Source organism: Saccopteryx leptura, chromosome 4 (genome assembly GCF_036850995.1).
Source record: "Saccopteryx leptura isolate mSacLep1 chromosome 4, mSacLep1_pri_phased_curated, whole genome shotgun sequence".
NCBI lineage: Eukaryota > Metazoa > Chordata > Mammalia > Chiroptera > Emballonuridae > Saccopteryx > Saccopteryx leptura.
Genome location: NC_089506.1, coordinates 83522758 through 83541571, shown reverse-complemented (window position 1 = coordinate 83541571; position 18814 = coordinate 83522758). Strand labels below are relative to the sequence as shown.

The window sequence follows — 18814 nt, the reverse complement described above, 5'->3', positions numbered from 1 at the left end:
AGAGGCAAAAAAAAAAACTTAACCTAGCATTCAGGTCTTCTATATTGTGTCACATTCTTTTTCAAGATACAACAAACAAGTTATTAGCAACATCATTTAATTACTTTTTCTAAGTTATCAATTGATGTAAGAAGAAAAGAAAAGGCAAAACAAACCATAGGACCTCAAGATTTCTCTTGCTCAATGAACACTGATAAAAAGAATTCTGAATCATTGTTTTACCCAGTTTATACTATTCATGGAGTAATAAACAGAACACAAATAAATTCAATGGTTAGAGAATCACATTGTTTTCCACCTCATGAACATGAGAGGTAACGTCTGACTCATCCAGCTCTTATTCCCATAATTGTGATGTTTTCTATAATCTTCCTCAATCTAAATCAAATAGTTAATACTGAAATACTTGATAATAGACAAATATTTCATTTTCTATGTAAAACGATTATAGAGTCATACTATTGAGAAAATTTTGAAGTGCTATTTTATTACGAAAGGCCTAAAAGATTAATTGTAAAGAACTTGAGTATAAATCGGTTAACATTAGACATTCTAGCAAAAAGACACACTCCTGCAAGAGAGAATCAGTCCCAATTACAGTACTAGGTAAAAGTACACTATTTATTTAAGACCCAAACAATATGTCAAAGTGTGTGTATGTGTGATTGTGTTTGTGCCTTTACAAAATTATAGCTGTGATAACATAAGTACTCATTTTTATTAATAACATTTCCATAATTATAAAATTGATACAGCTCATGAATTAGAATGATTAATACTCTTAAAATTTCTCACTAAGAGCAATCCACAGATTCAACACAATCCCCATCAAAATTCCAATGGCATATTTTACTGGAATAAATAATTGTAAAATTTGTATGGAATTCAATAGATCCTGAATAGCCAAAGAAATCTTAAGAAAGAAAAACCAAGCTAGAGGTATCATGCTCCCTGACTTCAAATACTACTACAAAGCTATAGTAATCAAAACAGTAAGGTATTATCACAAAAATGAATGCACAGATCAATGCAAAGAATTTGTGTTTTGAAAACACAAATAAAGCCACTCATATATGGACAATTAATTTACGACAAAGGAGAAAATACAAAAGAGAAAGGACAGTGTCTTCAATTAATCATGTTGGGAAAACTAGGTAACCAAATGTAAAGAATGAAGCTATACCACTCTCTTATACCATACACCAAAAGTAACTCAAAATGGCTTAAAGACTTAAATAGAAGACCTGAAGCCATAAATTTCCTATAAGAAAACAAAGGTGGTGAGATTCTTCTGGTAGGTTAGTGATGTTTTTGAGAATCTGACTCCAAAGGCAAGAAGAACAAAAGGAAAAGTAAATAAATGGAACCACACCAAAATATAAAGCTTCTGCATAGTGAAGAAAATCATCATCAAAATGAAAAGCAATCTACTGAATGAGAGATGAGGGGTTAATATCAGTGGTGGGATTCAGCTGGTTCACACCAGTTCAGCAGAACTGATACCCAATTTTTTGTTGAGTTCAGCGAACCACCTGTTAAAATGGCACTTGTAATCAGGGTTCTTTCTAAGGTGGGTGCTGGGTAGCTGCCCAATGTGGAAATCACAAACTTACATCCCTTACTCTTTTTTTTTAACATTCATCATTTAATTTCTTTTTCTAAGTTATCATTGATGCAAGAAGAAAAGAAAAGGCAAAACAAACCATAGGACCTCAAGATTTCTCTTGCTCAATGAACACTGATAAAAAAAACACTACACTGTGCAACAGTGTAGTCTAAGCACCTGTAGTAATGTTCATTCTGTCCTCTAAGCACCTGTAGTAATGTTCATTCTGTCCATAGGTGAAAAAAATTTGATGAAATTATTCTTGCAATATTTATTTATTCATTTCATGAAACTCATTATATGTTTGATGAAATATTACATTTCAATTCCCTCGTGTTTGTTACTTCAGTAAACAAACATATAAAACATATAACGTAAAGAGAAAAATTGTCATATAACCAGGGGGTGACAATTTGTATTGTTTTTTGTCAGGTATTATTTAATATTTTTAAGTTCTTTCTTAAAACATAATCTAGTTTTGTATACCCCTTTTGTTGTTTTTATATAAGTATTAAATATATGAAATAATAAACTACCTTTTAGTATATCATTGTTGCTTTTTTTGTTTTTGTTTTTTTACTTAAAATGGTTATTAGGGCAGAAAACCATTTGTTAAATTATCTGAATCCCATCACTAGTTTATAAAAAAAAGTTATATATATATATATATATATATATATATATATATATATATATATATATATATATATATATAATACAACCCAACCCTAACAACAACAACAAAAACTAAACCACCCAATTAAAAAATAGGCAGAGTATCTGAATAGACATTTTTACCAGAAAGACATACACGTTGCCAATAGGCTCAAAAAAGATATTCAACATCACTACATCACTAATTTTTAGGAAAATTTAAACAAAACTATAATAAGATATTATATAATAAGATATTACCTCACACCTGTTAGAATAGCAACTATCTAAAAGATAAGAAATCCCTGTGTTGATAGCATAATCTATGGTTTGTGTATGGACTATGCTGCTTATTTATCTTTCTTCAGATGTTAGACTCACTCATCCCTGACTTGTCCTTGTATGACTTCCACCCATTGTAAATAAGGGGAACAAATCAGAGGGTAAATAAGAGGCCTACAGTGCTCAACATAAAATCAATTTTGAAGAAACAACTTAAACATATGTTTACTTACTTTAACTATGAAAAAAATTAAGGCAGCCAAGAGAGGAAAGCCGTGAGGGTAGGAGACAGATGCTACGAAGGACAGTGTTACCATTGTGAGGCAAGCATTATCTGGACTCCATGTTCTTATTCTCATTCTCAGTGTGGAACCAAGTGCCCTTGCCATAAACCCATCTTCAACTCGGTTTACTTGGTCTGAATCACATTTAAGAATACTCAGAATTTCCCAATTTTTTTTGCATTCCTTGAATTTAGGCAATTTATTTGACCCTACTAAAAGAAAGGTCACTATTATAGCTTCCAACACACATATTTTGCCAGAAAACTATCCTCAAACAGCTGTTCTGGGGCCTGCCTAATAAATAAAATTGTCTTATATTCATGTTTTTTTCATTTAAAAAAGAAGTATCAGTTTATAGAAAAAGGAACTGCCATCGGAAGCTCATGCACAGTCCCTTGCTGGAATCTTTCATGTCTCTTTTCTTGGAAAAATGTCCTTTCTAGGTTGATTGTGCCCTCTAGAACTTTTATTCACTTGCTAAGAAAAAACAGACACCCTCAATCATTTCCCCCAGAGCATTCTATTGCTCCACTTAGCTGAACTCTGGATTTCCTTTGATAATAACACTCTTTGTATCCCAGTGCTACCAGGCACGCTTCATCATATCTATTCGGCTTCCTTTCCCATTTCCTTTCGCAGAGTTCTGAGTTATAATCACCCTACTTAAAATACCCATCCTTTCTCACCAATCAAACCCCCAATACAAAACCCACCCTTCAAGAGCTGACCTATTTCTGTGCAACTACTTGCTGACTTCTTTACAGTGTCTTGGGAAGAAGTGGCTCGTGTAGTTGTGAACTGTGCTTCTGATCTTATACCGCTTCTACTTCTCACAGCTTTGCTCTAAGAAAGCTATATTCACCCTCCTAATTTCCATCATCTCCATCCACCATTTTTTTTTTTTTTGCTTGAAAATGTGTTAAAATATCCTCAATAGTCAAAAATCTCAGTTGAGTCCACTTTTTCTTCAGGAAGCTGTCTCAACTCCCCTTTCCTTAGCTGTCAAATTTCTTGAATTGTCTAACTTTGCCTTTTTCTTACTATAATATAACCATTGCCTACCCCCCACACCCATAGTCAATTCCAAAGATAAATTCTTAGTCTTATGAGTGTTGATCTTAATCAAGTTTCTTTAATATCACTAAAGCGTTTAACAATAGGATACTCTTTTATTTAGCTGAGATTTTCTTCTAGAGCATCCATGGCATTATTCACCTGTGGCTGTTCATTTATAAGTTTTGTTTTTTTTTTTCCTGCTACATATATTAGCTCCTCTCTTGTAAATAAGTCCTTAAATGTTTGGATTTGGTCTAAACTCACTGGTATACTCTCTCTTCCTATTCTCCTTGGATAGGTACCCTGGCTTCCATGGTCCTCTAAACACAGATAACTATCAAAACTGCAGATATTTGGGTTGATATTAAAAATATAGCCTGAATTTTAAGTGAATAATAGAATGTAGGATACAGAATTTACAACCTTAATTTACAAAAAGTTTACTTTGTTATTCTTCCATTTAGTCTTCCCTTCTTTACTTCTAGTATTTGGTTAATGGTATTATTACCCACCCAGTTACTCAACTTAGAAATAATCAAATTTTATATAATTTATCCTTCTCTGTTGCTGTACCTCTCTTCATAACTCATTTCTAATCTCTTTCACAATTACCTTTTTAAATATATAAGGGAGATTAATTAGATTGATCAGATTCAAGAGGCTTAAAATTTTTGATGGGTCTGTTAACAGGATTTAATTTACATCTACTATTCAAGATCTTGACATTTTGGCCCCAAACTCCTTTTCTAATATGTTCTTGCATAATTAATTGTTCTTTTTATACAACTCAGGCAGAATGAAACCTATTTCATCTATGCTCCCATGGCTCAGTGTCCATGCCAATAGTTATAGCTTTTACTAAGATCTTAGCAGGTCTGTCTTCCCTATTAGATTACAAGTTCCTGAAAGGTAGCAAGCAACCATTTTATTCATCCCTGTAACTCCCACACCAGCACAATCTGAGCTCAATAAATGTTTTAAAAAACTAATTTTAATAATTCAAATCATTCTGATATCTTTTAGAATAGGCTGCCTTTAGATGAAATTAATTCAAGAGCAAAACACACTTTCATGTAGCTTAAGTTTATTAAAATTTAGTTCTGTCTTTTCTTCGACAGAAGTTCAAAAATTTTCTTGAGCATCTTTATGCCTTCTAACAATACCCCACATGATATTAAGTGAAAAGTATGAATATTTCTCCATGGTATAGATAAAGAAAATAAAACTAATAGAGGTTAAGTTACTCATTATTGTCACAAAGCCAGTAGATGATACAGTAGAGATTAAAAACACTTACTTTGAATTTCCATTCATTAACATATTCACTCCATGAAGCCTGCATTCAATAGTAGCTCCCTATCTATTTATGAGGACAAATGAGATAATGTCTGTAAGACAATTTGAGCTACTCAGGAAAAGCAGGATATATAATTTAAAAGATGAATTTGATAAATTGAATTCACAAATAAGTGAATTGGCTCAAAGCCTCTAGAGGGAGGAAGTTATTGTGTCATTTTCCCAATCATCTTGCCAATTTACCTCAAGCTTTACAGTCATAAAAGTTTCTATATAGCTCAGCAAATGAACTTCTTAAAAATGAGTTTTGGTCTCAACTCAGTAAATTTTATTTGTACTTTCCCCATATTCTCTCCAATAGTTCACTGACCCATTATATCACCAAAGCTACTTCTCATCAAAAGCAGAATACAAGCACATTTGACTTGTTTCATGGCTAATATTTTAACAATAGTCTCATATAGCAATATTGATTTGATATAAAAGCATTTTCTCTTTCATATCATTACATTTATCTATAGGTTCTACATGAGAATTCACCCCTAAACCTTCAGGAGTGTACTTCCTGCACTGCAATCTTTTTCAATAATAGCACCTACAACATAGGGCCCAAGGGCACCCATTAAGTGTTCAATGATATTTTTCCACAAGACATTCTTTTTGTCCTCTGAGAGCATTTCTAGCACTCTCAGAAGGGCAATACAATCAATGTAACCTCCCATAGTTCTGAATTTAACAATGTGGATGCTATTGAAATAGCCATGGCGTATGAAGAAGCCACTGATACATGGGCAAATATGGATCATAAGCAGCCAGACAAAGTTGGCCATATCCTGTCTTTCACTGTTTAGAAAAATAGAATGATTTCATTTAGGGTAGAACTGTGATCTGCTGAACAGAAATAGAATAGAATTCAATTTGATTTCATAAGTAAATCCTGCTTCAAGAAAAGTGGCTCTGTAAAACCAAAAATGCAATTTAAACAACACAGTACATTTTAGATATCTGAACGTTCATTCAGTTTTACTATAAATGAAGTTTCACTGTAAGTGAATTATACTGTCACTTTTGGGAATGTAAATAAATCTTGCTCTCTAAGCAAATTACAGACGTTGATATTCTCTTACAGTTTTTTAAAAAAATACCTGTTTACAAAGATAAGGCAGATGGGTACCAGCAGATGGGCACCATGAGGCGAAAAGGAGTGGTGCCCACCTGTTACTGCGTCTGTGCCCATGGTCCCAGGTTTGCTGAGATAGTTCTATTTTTACATTTGTTTCTATTGTGATTGGGCACTCGGATAGATTACAGCTATAGCGTTATTACTATTTTAGTATTTTTAAAACTTAAATATAACTAAAATGTAAAATTACCACATTTAACAACTTTCTACAAAATAGATATTATAAAACATTCAGGAATTTAAGAATATTATTGTGAACAGTCCATAAGTAATTAAAAATACAGTGCACATCAGTTTATAGTGGTAAGGAAAGATAAGAAGGTAAAATGGTGCCCTGGCCGGTTGGCTCAGCGGTAGAGCATCGGCCTAGCGTGCGGAGGACCCGAGTTCGATTCCCGGCCAGGGCACACAGGAGAAGCGCCCATTTGCTTCTCTACCCCTCCGCCACGCTTTCCTCTCTGTCTCTCTCTTCCCCTCCCGCAGCCAAGGCTCCATTGGAGCAGAGATGGCCCAGGCGCTGGGGATGGCTCTGTGGCCTCTGCCTCAGGCGCTAGAGTGGCTCTGGTCGCAACATGGCGACACCCAGGATGGGCAGAGCACCCCCCCCTGGTGGGCAGAGCGTCCCCCCATGGTGGGCGTGCCGGGTGGATCCCGGTCGGGCGCATGCGGGAGTCTGTCTGACTGTCTCTCCCTGTTTCCAGCTTCAGAAAAATGAAAAAAAAAAAAAAAAAAGAAAGTAAAATGGTGATGGTGCATGGAGGAAAATTACAAATCCAATGATCGCAGACTGATATTACAGAATGAACATGTTAACTCAGAACTAACATTGTAGGGAAAAGAAAGTAATAGCTTTTAACACTCACAGAGACACAACTCAGTTGAACTTAAGAGCAAATATTTATATGCATACATATTTACAAACCTACCTTTGTTCAGCAGTAATCCATTTCTTGGTTGTTACCCTGCTTATTTTTTATTTTACAGAATTTTGTGTGATTTGAAGTAATATATCTATCACTCATATGCAATGTGTCTTTGTGTATTACCATTCTTTGGAGATTGCCATATGATCACCAAAATGGCTTGCAAATCCTTTCAGCAAATATTGACTGTTTGCCAATTATGTGCAAATTATGTTTGGAATGAGAAAAGTTATGTTAGGTAAATATCAGATTCTCAATGAACTTTCAATTTAGTTAGAAAAAGAGTCATAAATGTGTAAAATTAATTAAAAAGGAGACATGCGTATTGCATTTCAGAAAACATAAATAAAATATATGATGGAAGATGACAATAAATAGGATGGCCAAATATTGGGTCCCTAAGCTGAACATATTCTTCTACAAGAGTCCCAAAAAGAACCAACAAACTAGGTGTCGCCTTAGCACAATAATGGCAAATGCGTGTCCCTTTGGCACCTCTGCTTGATCAGGTGGGTTTTAGAAATATTGCATTCTTCGGTCTTATTCAGGTTTAGCTACCATTAGTACCTTATTGGTTAGTACTATGCCCATGGACACAGGGTGGAAGAGATGTCACTCACAGTTTGCAACCCTCCCTTCCTCCTCATTCTCTATATGTAGTCAAGCTCCGTGCACTGTCTTCTGTCCTCAACCCCTCAGCTCTCTCATAGGCCTCAAGAATTACAATGCCCATCCATTCCAGTTTCTCTGCCTCTAAATTCAATAATGAATATTTATAATTAAAATTTTTTTTGAAATTTAAATATGACTGTGTTACCCTACCCAAAACCAAAATCATAAATTAAGCTTGAACTAAATTTATATGGCAAATAGGAATATTCCAGATCTCGTGATTTCATAAATATCTAGTCTCCTAACGACATCATCACCTGCCCTGCTGTCTCAGTTCCCTGAACAATCTCATTATTCCTGTCATTTTTTCTCATATATATTTTCCTCTTCTTGAAATTCCCTCCCTCACGAAGTTTACATGAGAATATTTTTCTTTTGAAAACATCAGTTCAAATGGTTGCCTGGGAGGCCTCCTCCACACCTTCAGGCAGTAGCACCTTTTTTTTTTTTTTTTTTTTTTTTTTAACTCTCTATGTATTTCCATTGTGATATTTCATTTTTGTGGATCTTCCACAAGACAATAAGCTTTTGAGGGAAGGCACTATATTCTTTCCCTGATGTATTCTCAGGACCTGAACAACACCCTAGCCATGATAAGTATTCAGTACATTCTTTAAAAAAGGAAGGATACCCTCCAAGCTTAGATAGAAGGATGTTAGAGAAGTCAGGAATGGGACTATCTAGAAGGCAGAGAAGAAGCTCCAAGAGATTCCTGGAGGGTAAAAAGCAAAACTTCAGGGGCCAGAGAGGAGAGCTCCAGGCACACGTCAGGGACAAAGTGCTCATATGACAGCTGATTGGAAGAGATGTGTCTGGATGAGGTAACACACCTGGATAAAGGGGCTTTTATCTAATAATTCATTTTATTGGACATACTGTATCTATCATTTACAAACTTTAAAGAATTCTCTAGCTATAAATAATTTTTTGTGTTTGAGTGACTTAGTGTTTTTTATAAATTTTGTGCAAACCAACCTATGACTTTCTATTATTTTTAAGTTTTAGAATGTACAGTTATCATTATATTTTTCTTTTTTAGTCTGTGTGTAGTATATGTTTGGTTTCTTTTTCCTAAAAGTCAAATAGTGCTTATATGTGGCATGCATCTGTGAAAAAAAAAACACCAACAAAAAAGCTTTTATTTGGATGGATGATACTCACTTATCCCAGTTTGACTATGCTATATCACATGTGACTAATACCAATGCATCTAACCATCTGCCTCCTCTCCACCAGCCACTGACATGCTGCAGTTAAATAGAAGCTGAAGTAGATTGACAGACAAAATTATTTTGGGATTCACTATAAAGTAAAGCTTTGTTGAATCCATAGCAACTCAAACCATATCCATATCTGTCTGGATTACTAAACAGGCAAAATATCTGTCAGAAGTGTTGAACCCCTGAAAAAAGTACGCCCACATTAGGAGATGAAATGCAGATATTCCTTTCTTCCCAAACCAACGGCAAAGCAAAAAGAAAACAACAGATACAGACTGTCCATCAAGAAAGCAGCTGGAAAAATCAAAACAGTAAAATATATCGTTGGTGTGTTGCTCTTATATACTAGCCAAATCCCCACAGGGAAAAATGCCACATAGATTTCAGGCAATAAACAAGTATCTGACAAGAGGTCAAATATGTCAATCCAGATTGTTATTATATATATATATATATATATATATATATATATATATATATATATATACACACACACACACACACACACACACACACACACACACATACATGCAGAGTTGTGGGGACAGAATTATCATAATAACACCAGTAATAATTTGTTTGGTTTTAAATAGATTGTGTATCTGTCATCTGTTAACCTGAATCATATGGGACTATGTAATATTCGTACTCTTTGTATCTACCAAAGCACAGGAAATCCTTTGTACGAACTACTTTGAGCCTACAAAATCTGAATATATAAAATTTCTATCAGTTCAGATGCCAGTGAAAATATGTACCAGAAAACTGAGGTAAAACTAAAGACAGTTCAAAGTACACAATTAAATATAAATGTCTTCATTATATAAATATCTATATAGTATAACTTGGCATTTCTGTTTTCTACTTTTCTTTGTCTATGTGAAACAAAAGAAACACGGTCCTTTTCTGTTTCAGACTCCCTTCACATTTGTTACCATTTAGTGTACAACTCTTTTCTATGTTTGTCAGTGTGGATCTAGCTAGCCAAAGTTCAAACTCCTGAGTGAAGTGATGACTTCTTATGTTATATTATTATTATACAGTAAGTTCTCAATGTCATCAATAAATTCAGTGACTTAAAGTGAAATGACCTATAACAAAACCTGTTTTAGTATGGGCTAATTGATATAAGCTTGTTAAATTCCTATGGCATTTAATCAATGTTATAACGTAAAAGTATTGAATGAAACATTATTCGAGATCCTGCTGTACTCTACAACTATTGTATACAACTATTGTTGTATAGTACAGAAAAGGAGGAATATTTCTCTATGCCTAAAAGCTCTCTTTGGAAGATTAAGTAAAATTTTGCAGGAACCACACAGAGTTGATTTCTCTCATCTATCACACTGCCTAAATATCAAACATCAAATAAATATTTAATAAATGAATATAAGAGGGAAAAGGTCATTGAATACTTGAATGCATACTTACTGCCAAGTAGTATAACTGTATTTTATTCAAGTACCTAAAATAGTTTTTGATACCAGAAAAGTACCATTGAAATACAGAACATATTTTTTCCTCTTACACATCTGTGTTTCAAAGTTTATATGCTATTATGAATATACTAATGGGCGTAGAAGTGTCATTTTTAAATTCCAATTATGATGTCATTTTTATTTTATTTTATTTTTTAATTTTATTGGGGTGACTTTGGGTAACATAGTTATACAGGCTTCAGGTGCCCAATTATTCAACACATCTCTTACACTGTGTTGTGTGTTCCCCCTCAAATCAAGTTTTGTCCATCAGCATTTATCTCCCCAAATCCTCTCCCATCTCCCACCCCCTTCTTGGCATTCACCACACTGTGGTCTGTGTCCATGTGTTTGTTTGTTTGGTTTTTGTCTTTTTTTGCTCTATCCCTCTATCTCCCTCACCAAACCTCCAAATCAGCTGTCATTTTTAAATGCATTTTTTTAGTTTTTTTTCTCTCTCTCTCTCTATATATATAGATATATGTCACTTGCATTTCTAAGTTAGAAAAAAAATGTTTATAAATCAATTAGTGTACATTAAAACTTCAAAATGGAAGACTTCTTCATTTTATAAAAATGCTCCAGTCTCTAAGTGCTAATATGAACAAAGAGATGGTCTTTAATTAGGGATTTGAATCGGAGCCAGGAAGACTGGAGTATCCTACCAAAGCCCTACCCCTCAATGGTGAAAAGTGCTTAAAATTGTTCTGCTACTTTCTTCTTAGCCAGGAACTATGCAAAACTTCCATGAATACCATTTGAACTCAATCTGCTATATTGCACATTGTAAAATACAGGCATATCTCATTTTATTGTACTTCACAATAGAGTACTTCATGGGCGCTGCTTTTAAAAAAAAACAAACTGAAGGCAAGACATTTTACAAACAGATAAAAAATAATTACTAGTTATTTTATTGTGATACTCACTTTATTAGGGTGGCCTGGAACCGAACTCACAATATCTCTGAGGTATGCCTGTAACCAAAACGTGATTTTGTAACTTTATTTCAAAAACAGTGTCTTATACTTCCATTGTGTAGGCACATTTAATAAAGATAAATTTTCCTAGCAGTCCAACATCTTCAGCTCTTTTAAAAACAAGGAGGCAGAATTTTCTAGGTATTTTCTAAAGTTTATAAACACCAGTGTTCTTTCCACTAGAGAGAGAAAAACAGTAAGTCTTGCTGATCAGACATCAAAAACTCCTCTACTAGGTTGAGGCGTCAGAAATCGGGGTGCAATTATTGTCTGCAGGGAAACCTACAGCGTAAGACTGGCTGCTTCAGCACCCTGATACCAACCAGGACAGGGTCTGCAGGTTTACAGAGCATTGCCTATTGATACAAATTGAATCTGAAAATAGCAATTTATTCACCAAATCAAACCAACCACTGCAATACAGTTTTCCCTTTTGGCTTTTATTTCCAACCAACCGCTTTAACCCCTTTGAAGCTTCTGTTTTACGAACACTTCTGTTTCAGGAAGGGGCTTTGGGGAAGCTCCCGTGCAAAGCGTTCTTCTAGCCTTTTTCACTTTGAGCCTTTATTTTAGAAGACAATTTGTTGATAGTCACACTACTTAATCTATGCAAAAATGATCAACACCTGTTCCAAATTAGTACTTTAGTCCTACACTCCTTTTTTTCTCTTTTCCACCAACTGTCATTTGCCTTTCTTTCACCATAAAAAAGCAATCACATTAGCATCTTTCACAACACAATTTCCAAACTTCAAAGACATGCCAGAAATTCTATAGTAAAACTGCATCTTCTATATGCCAACATAATCAACTTCCAGAAAGTAAGAAAGCACACAAAACAAAGACTTATTTGAAGTAAATCTTTTCATTTAAATAATTCCTTCAAGTGACACTTAATAGCCAAGTCATGAATTTAAAACAAGTAAATGAAAGATAATTTCCCTGAGAGGAAAGAAACAAAGCAAAGAAGTATGAATTTGGATCAAATACTGGACAATTTAATGGACCCTCTCAAATTTCTGAATCAGCTCATATCCCAGGCATTTGGCCAGCCTTTCCAAAGTTCCTGGATGGAGACGCTCACAATGGCTAACCATAAGTTGTTGCCATGGGAACGAACCACCAACAGGGAAAAAAATAACTAACTTAAGAAAAGCACTTGGGAAACGCTTAAAAGAAAAACAAGTTGAACTGCAAAGAATGCATATTCAAATGGAATTTTTAGACAAAGACAGAGTCTATCATAAAGAAGGTAAACAAAGAAAATAAATTATATCAGCTTGACCAGGCAGTGGCGCAGTGGAAGATCGCCCTGGCTTGAGCACAGGATCACCAGCTTGAGCATGGGGTCACTGGCTTGAGTGTGGAATCATAGACATGACCTCATATTTGCTGGCTTGAGCCCAAAATTGCTGGCTTGAAGCCTGAGGTAGCTCTCTTGAGCCAGGGGTCACTGGCTCAGCTAGAGTCACTCCCCCCACCCTGTATTAAAGCATATAGAGAAAGCAGTCAATGAAAAACTGAAATGCCACAACCATGAGTTGATGCTTCTCATCTCTCTCCTTTCTTATGTGTCTCTCTCCCAGGAAGAAAGAAAGAAAGAAAGAAAGAAAGAAAGAAAGAAAGAAAGAAAGAAAGAAAGAAAGAAAGAAAGAAAGAAAGAAAGAAAGAAAGAAAGAAAGAAAGAAAGGAGAGAAAGAAAGAAAGAAAGAAAGAAAAAAGAAAGAAAGACAGAAAGAAAGACAGACAGAAAGAAAGAAAGAAAGAAAGAGAAAGAAAGAAAGAAAGAAAGAAAGAAAGAAAGAAAGAAAGAAAGAAAGAAAGAAAGAAATTATATCAATTTCAAACCACACTGTCCCATGATATAAGGCATTCAGAAAGGAGGAAAAAAAAAAGAAATAACAAGAAGAAGATAAGGAGAAGTGTTAGTAATAGCGATAGCTTTGATTGCTATAATTGTTTTCCATGCCTTAGAAACGTCAGAAAAGTGAAACTTGCATGCAACTGTTAACCCATGTATTACTCTAAATTATTTATAAGGAAATCATTTTTGTATTTACCTTTAAATTTGTGTATTTTCATGTAAAGAGACAAAATATATTGTCATTTAGATCCATAGAGAGAGAACTTTACAACACGGTAAAAACTTAAATTGACTTTAACAAAGATTTTCCAAAAACAGGTGATAGGCTGACTAGTTTCTATACTTAGGGACACAGAACTCTGTAAAGCAGTGCTGTATTGAAGTTATTAAAAACTGTTCTTCGGGGAATTTAGAGCCAGTTATTAAACAAAGTTTTTTAAAGTTAATGTATATGAACTTATAATTTAATAAATTATATTAAAGTTATTGTTTTACTAACATTTACTATTATCTATGCTTTAGGTTTTTCTATCTGTTTTAACTGCATGGTGGAAATAGTGTATAATGGTGGGGTACGTTCATCTCTTCTCAATTCCATGTTCAGTAATACCATCTTGGTAGCTTGGAATTGGCCATTGTGGAAGGATTTACAGCAGTGGTCCCCAACCCCCAGGGCCAAGGACCGTACTGGTCCATGGGCCATTTGGTACCAGTCCGCAGAGAAAGAATAAATAACTTTCATTATTTCTGTTTTATTTATATTTAAGTCTAAATGATGTTTTATTTTTTAAAAATAACCAGGTTCTCTCTGTTACATTTGTCTAAGACTCACTCTTGACGCTTGTCTCGTAAGTTCGACAATTATATTTAAAAATACCACTGTTTTTACATCGGTCGCATAATTTTATTTTGTGCATTTATCCTTCCCACCCTAAAGGCCAGTCTGTAAAAATATTTTCTGACATTAAACCAGTCCGTGACCCAAAAAAGGTTGGGGACCACTGATTTACACCATAGAAATGAGTAAACATTATGTATCAGAGTTTGTTTTATTTTTTGTTATATTTAAGACAGTGATGAAAAAATATGAGTACAGAATAAACTTAAATATGTGTCATATCTCTAGCTGTTACATTATAACAGCAGAAAAACTGATGAAATACTCTGTCAGTACAGTCATCCCTCCATATCCACCCGGATTGATTTCAGCAGCCCTCACAGATACCAATATCCTTGGTGCTCAAATCCCTCATAGAAAATTGTGTAGCATTTCAGATAACCTACATACATCCTCCTGTATACTTTAAATCATCCATAGATTATCTGATACAATGTAAATCCTATGTGAATAGTTGTATTGTTCACAAAATAATGACAAGAATTAAAGGTTTGCACATATTCAATACAGACGCAGCCATCATAGGCCTATCTACATGATACATGTCAAAAACAATATAACCTGTTTTTTCTAAATATTTTTGATCTGGGGTTGGTTGAATTTGTTGATATGAAACCCTGGAAATATGTATGGTTGACAGTATTTGAAAAGTATTTTCTGATTTAAAAAAGTGTTTACATTGTTGATGAATGAATGAAGTTCTAAAATATGTCTTACTTCTGTTTAAGCCTGTTTTTCCATTAACAGAAATAAAAATATCAACCAACCAGCATGTTCTTATCATTTTCAACCAATTAATAAAAATTTTCTGTAAGAATGGGATGGTTATATAGAATTAAGTATAAAGTTTAATATCATTATTTGTGCCTGACCTGTAGTGACACAGTGGATAAAGTGTCAACCTGGAAACGCTGAGGTTGCCGGTTCAAAACCCTGGGCTTGCTTGGTCAAGGCACATATGGGAGTTGATGCTTTCTGCTCCTCCCCCCTTCTCTCCCTTTCTCTCTCTCTCTCCCCTCTCTATAATGAATAAATAAAATCTTAAAAAAATAAAAAATAATAATATCATTATTTGTGTATTGTGAGCTACACATTCTTTTCTTTTTAATCTAATTATTTTTTTAAGTAGTTATTTGGAGTGAGATTGGTTAAAAAAATCATACAGATTTCAAGTGTACAAATCAATAGCATCGGCACACATTCTTCATATAAGTAAAATATACAATAAACGTGTGTTTATGTGAGTGTAAATACATATATTTATGCTAGGTAAGAAACTATTATTTATTATGACGTTGTATTCTAATTTTTATCTTCTAAATGGAAAGGTAAAAATGATTTAATATGTTTTATCTTAATTCTCCTAGGAAAAGTCTGGCCATCTATTTTATGCCTTTATTACAATACTGGACAAATGTAATGAAACATCAAAACCCAGGTATTTTAATATAATTTATGGGATATCCAAGAAAAAATATGAATGTTTTCTTACTTTTCTTTAACTATTCAAAATCTGTGTTGCTAATGAGGGAAAGCTTTTTATCACTTTTTCTTCATATTACAGCAGCACATTCAAAAGTATATAATTTTGTTATTACCATTAGCATCAAAATTTAACGGGGTTATCCTCTCTGAAAAGAATTGCTTTGAAGCATGAACTTAATATTGATTAGTTTAATTTCCATTCTTGTGTGTCCACTATGTGCTAAGTTAAAAACAGTCCTATTTCTGAAATAGATTAAAAGCTACTGTGGAAGGGAGGAAGGAAGTGAATACAAGGCTCAAAGGGACTTTGTGGATTTGTTGGGGGGGGGTCTACTATTTTGATAATTGTGTTGATTTCAAGAGTATATCACATCAAAACTTATCAAATTGCATTTTATTTTATTTTTAACCGATTTTTGTTTTTTTCTAATTTTAAAGACTTTATTCATTTTAGAGAGGGGAGAGAGATAGATAGAGAGAGGGAGAGGGAAGGGAGGAGGAGCTGGAAGCATCAACTTCCATATGTGCCTTGACCAGGCAAGCCCAGGGGTTTGAACCAGTGACCTCAGCATTCCAGATCGACACTTTATCTACTGCGCCACCACAGGTCAGGCTCAAATTGCATTTTAAAATATGTATATTTCCTTTCCTGTCAATTTTACTTCAATAAATCCATTTTAAAGGTTTCTAGAATGAAGATAGGTAAAAGCATATTTATATGCTTCTATAAATATATGTATTTATAATAGTATATTATATAATAATATATAATAGAATACACTATTATATTATTAATTATATTAGGATTATCACTGTGTAGCTGATATTGTGCCTACCTTTTTATCTTTAACACTATGTGGTTTTTGTTTTTTTATTTTGTTTTTTTTTTCAACAGAGAGAGACAGTCAGAGAGAGGGACAGATAGGGACAGACAGACAGGAAGGGAAAAAGATGAGAGGCATCAATTCTTCTTCCTTAGTTGTTCAACGATTGCTTTCTCATTTATGCCTTGACCAGGGGGCTATATCAGAGCAATTTACTCATTGCCAGCAACCTTGGGCTTCAAGCCAATGACTTATGGGCTCAAGCCAGCGACCATGGGATCACGTCTGTGATCTTGTGCTCAAGCTAGTGAGCCTGTGCTCAAGCTGGATGAGCCCAAGGTCAAGCTGGGGACCTCAGGGTTTCGAACATGGGTCCTCTGTGTCCCAGCCTGATGCTCTATTCACTGTACCATCACCTGGTCAGGTTAACACTATGTTCTTTTTAAATAACTAACAAACACTTTATGATAAACAATTATTTTAGCAAATCTCAGAGGGAAGGGGGGAAGAAGGGGGAGGGGGTAAAGGGAGTTTAATGGGAAATAAGGGGGTGAGGAGTTATGGAGTTATATTGAGTGAAAAACTTGAATCCATGTTAACACAATAAATTAAAATTAATAAAAATTTTAAAAAAGAGTTATTTTATATTTTAAAGCAGGTAAAATGGTATATACATGGAATTAATTTATTTTTAAATTGTACAATTTAAAGGAAAAGATTAAGGTGATTAATTATGTAGTTAAACCACGGCTTAGGATACTGCAATTTTAATCTTTCCTTTTTTTCTTACTTTTATTCTTAATGTGTCATATTTTTACATATTTTGCTGTGTTTTACTTTTCTACATTGAGAATATTATTTAAATAACAATTTACAATACACCCACATTGATACTTTATAATAAATGACACATTTTATGGATTGCCTACAAAATGAAATGAGGGTTAGATCTTTTTGGCATCTTCAAAGAGCTTTATTTTTTCTTAAATTGAGTTAAAATACTAGAGTTCAGTTATATCAGAAAGACAATTCTGGCAAAATCATGTTGGCCTAAAATCAAATGAGCCTCTAAAAGTAACTAATATGAACTTTAATTTTAAATAAATCTCTTAATATATTTCTATCAATTTCTTAATTTACTTATAAATATTTTGACTTACACAGTGGTTATACCAAAATGAATGAGAAGAATTCTGCTGTCATAAAACTGTTAATATCAAGACAAGACAGATGAAATAATAACTTTGATAAAATACTTAAAAGCTGTTGGAAATCTTTTATTAAAAGGAAGAACAAAAGGGAAAGGATATCTTTCTTTAATTTGCCTTTAGATGAAATTTATATGTGAAAAGCTGTGCAAAGTAGCATGAGAAAATATATTAGGACTTAAAATGAATATTAATGGAATCTTTTGCAAGTCTTCACTCTTCTTAATTTTCTAGTTCTTGAAAATAGCTTGTGTAGACTCTCATGGAGGCTTTCTCCCCATCATGGAGAATGATTTATCCTTTCCAATATCTGCTGTTTTCTTTCCATTCCTTCTAAAATAGCTCTTCAGTGGTTATCCTTTCCATTTGAAAGCTAATACATCCCTACCTTCCCTAGAAAGCAGCTTCTTCTACTGGCATAATTCCCTGTATGTGTTTTAAGAGCCTTGACTAAGTTGTTTTGCCTTTTAGTTTGCAATGTGCTTTTGAATGATCAATATGCATTATGGAACTATGCTTATTCATCATTTTTCCAACCAGGAAAACACATCAAATTTCTGGCAAGAATTAAACATAAATTAAACATAAATAATACTTACCTAATGCAACCTTTCATTAACTCTAGTTTTGAAAATTCAAATTATTTCAGTTTGTTTTCATATTATTAGTTTTTCATTCTTTCCAGGTAAATATCTCAATTTAATAATATATAAAATCAAGTTAGAACCCTTTATCTGTCTATTAGAACCATTGTACAATTTAGGAGAGGCCTTGGGACATTCACACCATCGCCATTTTTGAGCCAGCCTCTTTTCTTGCTGGCTTAGTGATCCCATTGCAAAAAGAGGTTGCATTTTATCATGTATGAGTAGAAGAGAAATGTCCCAGGTCTACCCTA

General features: G+C 33.9%; 1 protein-coding gene across 6 annotated transcripts in view; it reads right to left on the bottom strand.

Annotated features, from left to right (window-relative positions):
• Positions 1-18814, bottom strand: part of PCDH9 (protocadherin 9) — a 999455-nt gene that overhangs the window by 759841 nt on the left and 220800 nt on the right. For 2 of the 6 annotated variants that reach the window (XM_066380792.1, XM_066380795.1), the window contains exon 3: positions 11587-11634. The exons of the other annotated variants lie outside the window; for them this stretch is intronic. In XM_066380792.1, coding sequence (XP_066236889.1) covers positions 11587-11634 — 48 coding nt within the window. The remainder of the gene's footprint in view (positions 1-11586; positions 11635-18814) is intronic. 6 annotated transcript variants of the gene reach the window in all.